At 35.1% G+C, this 9,644-nt stretch overlaps 1 protein-coding gene across 1 annotated transcript in view; it reads left to right on the top strand.

The window, feature by feature from the left end:
• LOC135196150 (GATOR complex protein Iml1-like) overlaps positions 1 to 9,644 on the top strand; it is a gene marked incomplete in the record, with an annotated part of 480,334 nt that overhangs the window by 150,899 nt on the left and 319,791 nt on the right. Inside the window, 2 exon segments of the mRNA XM_064222704.1 lie at positions 3,559 to 3,845; positions 3,979 to 4,111. Coding sequence (XP_064078774.1) covers positions 3,559 to 3,845; positions 3,979 to 4,111 — 420 coding nt within the window.

Here is a 9,644-nt window from a genome sequence, read left to right as displayed (position 1 = left end):
TATAGCACTCCTCCTTTTCCCATTTGCTCCTCATATACCTGCTACGATGTCAGAAATAACTTGCTATGTGTATATTTTTTAAAATTCTGAACTTCACATGTGACACCTTTGGCTGCTTACTGTTTACAGTATATTGATTTTAACAATGCACCTCTTCGCAGCCTGTGCATGGATACCCTTCTATAGGGTGATCCTGCATGCAATAGGGTTTTCTTGGTGCACTTTAGGTGGTGCTAAAGCCTCCTTGTGAACTTAACTGCATTGCTCTCTGTTACTTTTCATCTGTTGCCTTTGGTGTCTCCCATGTAGCAGTCTATATTTTTTGTTTTACCCTTCTTCACTCCAGGTTTTACTATAGGAGTAAATCCTCCAGTGGAAACCTATAAAAATCTTATGAGTCTCAGTGGTCTTGTTAAACAACTATGCGATGATAATACTATATGACCATTTTTGTGACTTCTTTTTCCTATTGTTATTTTCACTTCACCTTAAGCTTTTTTTTTTATGTTTTTTGCTGACATTGATTTTCAGTTGTCTTCTCTCCATTTTTCAAACATGTCAACAACCTCTTCTTCTGAATCTGCTGTTAACCCAGGTCATGTCATTATGGCAGCTTGATTGCAGTTCCTTTTCTTTACCTACTTTGAATTTACTGTATAACTGTGATAAACTGTGAAGGACTTTGCGCTGATCCTTGATGAATACCTCCATTTATCTCAAAATTTTCTGATATACCTGACAGTCTTCATTTAGATTTTGTGTCATGTAAGTTAACATCACTGGCTTGATGAGTTTTTTGTATTACTAAATGCCTTCTCAGTATTCACAGATATATGATATAATTTCTTTTCTTTACATATTTAATGTCTCCATTTTTATCTTTTAATGTACTTGGCTCTTATTTTTTTTATTTCATTTTCATCTACTTTTTACAGAATTTTTTCACTTTGCTGTTCTGACCATTTTTTCATTAGTTTATGTATTGAGATTTTGAATTGGTTCTTCCCAAAGCATATTCTCTGCCCTTGCGACCTACCTTAAAGCTTCCTTCCTCTTCTTGGTTGCCCCTATAACCTTGGATTAAAATGCTGGCTAATCAACTGTGACATAGGTCGATTTGTGTTACTAGGATAAAATTGACCCTTAAACGCCGAAGCGGTATTTAAAAAATCGTCTCCCGTATGCCGGTGGTGTTCGCGAGTGAGCGCCGAAGCGGAAAAAATGTTTTTATCAAAAATCACAGCACGCTTAGTTTTCAAGATTAAGAGTTCATTTTTGGCTCCTTTTTTTTATCATTGCCTGAAGTTTAGTAGGCAACAATCATAAATGAGAAAAAATATAATTTCATATATAGATATTGGGATATATGACAGCGCAAAAAAAAATTTCATATATAATTGTATACAAATCGCGCTGTGAGCAAAACGGTTAAAGCTAATGAGTTAATTTTTTTCCGTTTTTTTCGTTGTATTGTACACTAAATTGTGATAATTTTGGTATATAACACATTGTAAAACGATCACGGCAACGCAGAGAAAATATTATCTCAAAATGATGCATGAATTCGTAACGAGCGTACGTAAAAAAAGCTGTTTTAAAAACCGTTTGTTGTAAAATGAAGGTAATTGATTGAATATTACTAGACTGTAAGTGCTGTAGCTTACAATTGCAGTTTTCGACCATTTTGGTCGAGTTAAAGTTGACCAAAGGACGAATTTTTTCTATTTATCATTATTTAAATGAAAATATTTCAAAACTGATAACAGCTACAACCATGGGTTGTTTGTTGTTGTATTCTACATGAAATTTTGCACATTTTCATATATAAAACTTTATGTAATGGCTAATTTAAAATGGTGCAAACATTACTACAATTGGGCAAAAAAATTTCTGATTTTTTTCGAAAGAGTTACCGCGCGGACATAAGGAAAATTTTTTTTTTTTTCATAAATTCACCATAAATCAAAATATTGTGCTAGAGACTTCCAATTTGTTGCAAAATAAAGGTAAATAATTGAATATTACTAGAATGTAAGAGTTTTAGCTTAAAATCGCATTTTCTTACCATTTCGGTAGAGTCAAAGTTGGCCAAAGGTTGAAATTTTGGCACTTATCGTTAATTATATGAAAATATTTCAAAACTGATAAAAGCTACAACCATGGGTGGTTTTTTGTTGTATTCTACATGAAATTGTGCACATTTTCATATATAAAACTTTATGTAACGGCTAATTTAAAATGGTGCAAACGTTACAACAATTGGGCAAAAAAATGTCTGATTTTTTTCGAAAGTTACCTCGCGGACATAAGGAAAATGTTTTTTTTTCATAAATTCACCATAAATCAAAATATTGTGCTAAAGACTTCCAATTTGTTGCAAAATAAAGGTAAATAATTGAATATTACTTGAATGTAAGAGTTTTAGCTTACAATTGCGTTTTTTACCATTTTGGTGTAGTCAAAGTTGGCCGAAGGTTGAAATTTTGGCACTTATCATTATTTATATGAAAATATTTCAAAACTGATAAAAGCTACAACCATGGGTTGTTTTTGTTGTATTCTACATGAAATTGTGCACATTTCCACATATAAAACTTTATGTAACGGCTAATTTAAAATGGTGCAAACATTACGACATTCGGACAAAAAAATTTATGATTTTTTCGGAAGAGTTACCGTGCGGATGTAAGGAAAAAGTTTTTTTTCATAAATTCACTATAAATCAAAATATTGTGCTTGAGACTTCCAATTTGTTGCAAAATAAAGGTAAATGATTGAATATTACTGTAATATAAGAGTTTTAGCTTACAATAGCGTTTTCTGACCATTTCGGTGTAGTCAAAATTGACCGAAGGTTGAAATTTTGGCACTTATTGTTATTTATATGAAAATATTTCAAAACTGATGAAAGCTACAGCCATGAGTTGTGTTTTGTTGTATTCTACTTGAAATTGCGCACATTTTCATATATAATACTCCATGTAACGGCTAATATAAAATGGTGCCAAAAGTATGTCAAAGTGACGAAATAATTTCTGAGATGTGTCGCTGATGCTTTTTAGTGCGAGAAGAAAGAAATTTGCGCTTGCGCGCTTGGGTAATGATTGTTAACAAAACAATGCCTTGATCCGTGAGCTCCCAGCATCCCCCAAGGCGTGTGATTCAAGTTTTTGCCTAGTAGGCCTATAACTATTTTTCCGTAAATTTTTTATAAATTTTTTCGTCGACGTACCATACGTCCAATTGGCATACGACAGACAATTTATATTGACGTTTAATACGTCCAATCGGCGTTAAAGGGTTAAGTGCAGTAGATCATTATTATTTTAACCTAAGATTTGAAATTAATGTAGCTAATAGGTTAAAGGTGCTTTCCTTTGTTTTAGACTGTGAATATAATAATATGCTAATTCAAGTATTCTTTGTGAAGCATTCACCTTCATATTGTAGTCTCTTTATATTTATAGTTTTATTATGGAGAGTTCATGTTGGTTTATATTGCTGAATGTTTTATTCTTTGAGTACTGTAAGCTGGCACACTGGTATTTTTATTTGCAGTTTCATAATAAGAGAGGGAGCATTAATGCAGATGACTACAGTATGCCACATACATGGATCAATCTTAGTTTTTACTCTTCAAACAAAAAAGTTGGGTATGGTACATTTGTTCCAAGAATAAAGTTGCCACCTGAACGACCTAAGACTGTAAAGAAAGAAAGGTTGGATGTATTCCTGAATAAACCACGTATGAAACCCAAGCAGGAAACAGCTTTGCCTAACTCCATCTTTGATTACGAAACCTATGATGCCCAAGTTTTCAAATTGCCTACTAATCAGAGCAATAAGTAAGTAACATTATTTATGTTTTTTTGTGAGGACAAAGTGTTCATACCCCATTTTGGCAAATTTTAACCTAGATATTTTCAAGTTGTGCCATTCAAGAAATTTACATTATGAGTTGCTCTGGTCTTCTTTCAGAACATACAGGAGTTTGCAACGAACCACCAATAGAAAGAAAACCAATAGTCATTCCTCTTCTGTCCAACCTTTAACGAGAATCAGTCTTCAACGTAAGATGTCTGACCCAGATATTTACCACAATGTAGAACAAGTAAGCATTTATTTTGGATTTGAGCTCTAGACAGTTTGTTCCTACATGATATGCAAACCTTAGGTTCTTTAATATATATATTATATATATATATATATATATATATATATATATATATATATATATATATGTAAGTGTTTACATAATAAAAATATGGAATGTTATTCCATATATATAAAAGACTAAAACTAAAGAGGTCAACCAGATTGCTTGCAGGAATGTGATCAGACTAGAGACGCTAAAGATGACGTATACAATAAAAGTAGGCTAAGATAACATGCCGTCATCTGTGGTCATTCATTTGTTTTGAAACATTAGTCTAGTCCAAGCTCCCTGCTTGAGACAACTACCGCGACCTATAATTCAAACGGCCTACGTGATCTGTAGCGTGTCTCATTTTGATTGTGTGTTCGTATGTAACTATGTCATCTGATTGTATGTTCATATGTTCGAGCTACTATCTGCTTCCTTCATAACTGGTAACCGAGATGGTAGTAGAGCAGAATAGAGTTAGCTATCGTCATTAGAAGACCTGTACCTCTTTACCTAAGCTTTATCATGTAGAGAGAATAGAATTAGCCATCATCATTGGCAGAAGCGATCAAGCTATCGTCATTAGAAGACTTGTACAATCATACCTGATCTTCACCATGTAAATTCAGAGAATATAAGTATTTTTGTACTTCGTGGTTTCTACTAGATCCTAACCTCCTCACCGAATCATCATGAGTTTAACACATCGTCGTCATAAACAAGAAGATAATCCCGACTTCGTAAGTGATCTACAAACCCCAAGACACTCCATTGAATATAGAAGTGCAATACCAACCGACTTAGCGTAAGATTATCGCAAGTCTAACATTACCTCATAGGGCGCCTTATTATACAAGGCAAAAGCCCTAAAAGTGGTGGCAGTGGACCAGAAGAACTCTACAACTTCTCCGAAGAAAAACCAGAATAATGAACATGTATCATAAGAAGTCAACGACGACGGAAGCAACAGATTCTTCAAGCAACTTAGTCTCATCGTTTAGTGAATAACTTCAAGAAACAAACCCGACGTGTCCTTTTTCCTACGGCAACGCAAGCTTCGTCTCTCATTAGAATCATTCAAGAAAACATCGTTAGTGAGCGTTTCCGGCACTTCAAGAAACAAACCGAACGCGTCTGCAGCATCGGATCTTCAAGGGTCAAATCATCGAAACAACGCGCACGGTGAAAACTCAAGCCAAACCAGGTCATCCGCTAAAGAGGAGGGCCAAGGGCACATCGTTATCGGAACACCGTGACTTCCCACAAAAGCAAGCTAAGTACAATTTTTTATTCATTTGGAGTAACTGAGTGTTTCTATTGCAGGTCGAATTCGTTATTCCTGTGGCTGAAGTTACGAGACATTCTTAATCTTACTTTTTTACAGAAATTATCTACATCATTGAGATTTCGCTACTGCGAGTTTTTATCTTTGAGTGTCTGTTTCCAGAAGTTCTACTGAAATATCATAATCATATACTATGTTAATTTTATCATTTTGGGTGATTATTAATCCCTTACGTAACAAATCATATTAAACAGTGAATATGCGTTTACGCAGTGGACGTCTGTATTTATACAGATGCATGGATAGTCGTTAGGCACCGTAGTGATTAGAAAACACACAAAAACAAGTGGAACACCCGTACAAATCTAGATAAATTAGAGGTAACACTATTTCGGGTCATGACAATAAATGCTCCTTTGCAAGTCCCGATCGCAGTTTTAGCCTTGAGTTTTTTGAGTTATATAAAATATCGAACCTCAGTGACTCAACTTAACTTTAAAAATACGGCTGGATTGCAAGGAATAACATGCCTATAAAAAACTTTCATTAGGCTAAATGCGCTGACCAGGGTCCCTCACTATTTCCAATTTTAGCAAAGAATGAAGTACAAACAGTTAATATTGAATGCAGTAGAGATAACTTGTCTTAATAGTAATCGCTCAGTTCCTAATAGTTCGTCATTCATTGCTTTATACGTAACCAGCAACATAATGCTAAAAACACACAATACGTTGCCGATGGTAATAAAGAGAAGGATCCTAATTATTACAAAAAAGAAATAGAAACAGTAGCCATTTCAGAATCAAACGAGCAAACTCGGTTACTGTGTCACCTAGTCAAGCGGTCAAGGTCAGTTAAATCTGTCGAGTTTTCAAAGCAAAGCACATTCCATTTAAGTGACTTCAGCGGAAAGGGAGAGCGATGTTGAAAAAATTAAAAAGGAATTTCCCTATGCATCACATGACCGTATCAAGTAATCAGAGCAGGTTTTCGTTTTTTTTAATACGTAAGTTATTATAAGTAGTGGTGGATAAAGCCCGACTGTACGCGCCGTAAAATTAGAATATCTTGTTTTATTATTTTAGTACACGTAATATCCTGTATTTACGGACTCACCGTCTGTTGTTCGAACTTCCCTAATGAGAAGTCCGGATAAGCGAGCGCTTATAGTTATAAAAAAACATTGATCTGTATGTAGTATAATTGTAAGATCCATCTAGGGGTATACAAAATATTATCTTATATCCTGCAAAATAAGGCGTGTTTATCAAAGGAAAATCCTATAAACCTTCAAACATATTAAAATCAGTTTGAACAAAAAAAAAAAGACAATTAATCAAATAATAACTTATATAAAGGAACTATACATTTGTCTCATAAATCGTAACATTGTTCAAATGACCCAACAGAATTCTCCCACAACCGCAGTCGTAGTTTGCACGCAAAATCTCGAGAAGCATGCACCCTCGAATGTCTTAGTGCGTGTAAAAAGACTTTGCTGGGAAATGAAATTTTAATCCTTCCCGACACTCTGAAATATAACGATTTCCGCGAACAAAGCCCTAGACACGGGTGACTAGCAGCAACAAGTTAAAGCTAGTGATCCACAAACGTATACATATCGTGGATACGGAAGTTATAAATATCGCATTTTTTATTGTTGCTAATTTTTAATCCCGCCCAACCAGTCGTGGATGAATCTCTCTGATAATCTATCTAAAGTAATATCCGTAAAGTCATTCAAGCAGAGGTGATTCAGCAGAAATTTTTTTTTATCTTTTACCTGAATACCAGGAAGTTTCTCCACTAGCGAGTGATCTCTGGGGAAAACGGATGTAATTTAACACAAAATACGGTCTAAGGACAAACATAAAGCTATATACGTACCTTCGTGTAGAACCCCAATGAAATTTCAAAATAGAGATAAATGACGAAGTTGAAAAATGTTAGTAATAGGAGTCATTAGGAAATCAAATAAGCCCATATAATTTTTCCCTCAAACGTCATGCCATAAAAGATCGGACTTGGCGTATCTGCGTAGATTCTGTCGCTTAAACAAGGAAACGACTCCCGATAGTTTCCAGTGCCATGTACCGACGACATCTTATCTCTGTTAGGTTAGAATTTTTCACCAGCTTGGACTTACTTAAAAGCTTTTACCAGATACCATTACCTAAGTGATTGTACCTCATACACCGTTTTTCAGCACACTCAGGGGACATTATCAATTTTTACGTATGCCTCCGGCTTACGTTGCGCCCCAATTACAATATAGTGTTTGGAGACTTTTAGGGGATACCCTACATGCGTATATGGTTGGTCTTATAATCTTTTCTAAATACCTTAGAAGTACATTCACATAAACTAGAGCTAGTGCTACAGAGACAAAGACAAATAATCTCAGAGTAAAATATCTAAATGTGAGTTTTTTAGAACCGAACATGTTTATCTAGGTTTTATGTGTCTAGTCAAGGTCTTAAAGTAGTCCATGGTAAGGTGTCGGCTATTCATAACTTCCGGTACCTATTAACGTAAAAAGGGGATACAGCACTTTTGCGCTGTAGTGGGTATTACAATCGTATGTAAGTATGTAACTCTTCAATCATGAGAGCTCCTTTAACAGATCTTACGAAGAAGAGCGTAGATTTATTATGGTCTAAAAAGCATCAACAGGCGTTCGATATCTTAAAGCGGAATAATCCAGCTCACCTAACTTAAAAATCCCTGATTTAAATAAGGAATTTTTTTTATTGCAATAGACGCCTCAGACCAAGGGGTAAGAGGGGTACTACTTCAGTAATATGATAAACAGTTCTTTCCTATAGCTTTTTATTCATGCAAACTAAAGCACTCTGAAAGTAAATATACAGTAATAGGCAAGGAAGGGCTGGGTATCTTTAACTCATTAGTACATTTTAAGTTCATAATCTACGGCTATCCTGATAACATCCTTACTGACCATGAGTCACTTACCGAGTTTTTCAAAGGCTTTAATCACAGTCCAAAAGGAACTCGGTGACAAATGATCATTCGGGTCTTTGGAGCCAAGATAAGATATCTACCTGGGAAAGCAATTATCATAGCTGACGCATTATCCCGCAATCCCGCACCATACTGCAAAGAACCATTAATTAGACTAAAAGATATAGAAACATCCGTGCCTATTGTTAAAACCGTATCTAAACAAGAAAATTCCTTAACCCAAGAGATCGCGAGCATTGAATATCTGGGTTGGAGCGCAGAACTGTTACAAACTGAACAAAGCAAGTGTCAACAGCGATAAGCAAAACAATAAACACCAAACAATAAACACTTCGAACAAAAACAGGGTCAGCAGCAGCTAAGCAAAAAACAATAAACACTTCGAACGGAAACAGGGTCAGCGGCTAAGCAAACAATAAAAAAACACTTCGAGCAGAAACCCTAAAGCAAAAGTATATTTAAAGTATGTGTATCAGAATTATGTAATCAAATGTAATATTATATGTAGGTCCGTGACGAGGAAAACCCGAAGAGCACAGCAGGTGACTAACGACCAGGTAGTAATAATAATCTCTTTCATACCAATCGTCATAAACTGGTTGCATTCCGTCATCCGGGGTTCCCTATTATGTCACAGAAAGCCAAATCACTGTTTTACTGGCCTACGATGCTTACAAATATAAAAAGCACATAACTAATTGTAACACGTGTCATGAAAACAAGGGATACACTAAGACACCTGTCAGTTTAGGGGCCTATCCTGTGCCAAATCAATCCTTGAAAGAATATACTTAGAATTATTAACAGAATTACGAGTCTGACAGAGGGAATAAACACTTCATAGTGTTAATAGTTCCTTGACACGTTATATAGAATTAATAGCACTAAAAACAAACACAGCAATTGAGTGCGTTAGGAATATTTATGAGTGCTAAATCAGTAAACATGGAATTCAACACATAATAATCTCTGACTTGGGTGGTGTAAATCAATAATAATCTCCTTAACGTTGTGTGAATTCCTTTCCATTAAGAAAACCAATAATATATTTTATCACCCAGAGTCAATCGGTTTGGTAGAATAACGGATAATTAAATAGGAAGTGTCAATGTCTTACGAGTTACAACTCGTGATATTGGATCCGAACTGGATTATAGCGGTTCCGGCGGTTTTAAATACATTTATCATTTATATCTTGTATCTATAGAGTTGATGCCGCAAGTAGCCTTATAC

The sequence above is a fragment of the Macrobrachium nipponense genome, chromosome 17, assembly GCF_015104395.2.
Source record: "Macrobrachium nipponense isolate FS-2020 chromosome 17, ASM1510439v2, whole genome shotgun sequence".
In the NCBI taxonomy this organism is placed as follows: Eukaryota; Metazoa; Arthropoda; class Malacostraca; order Decapoda; family Palaemonidae; genus Macrobrachium; species Macrobrachium nipponense.
Note: the sequence above shows the minus strand (reverse complement) of the source record. Positions and strands in the feature narration are given on the sequence as shown.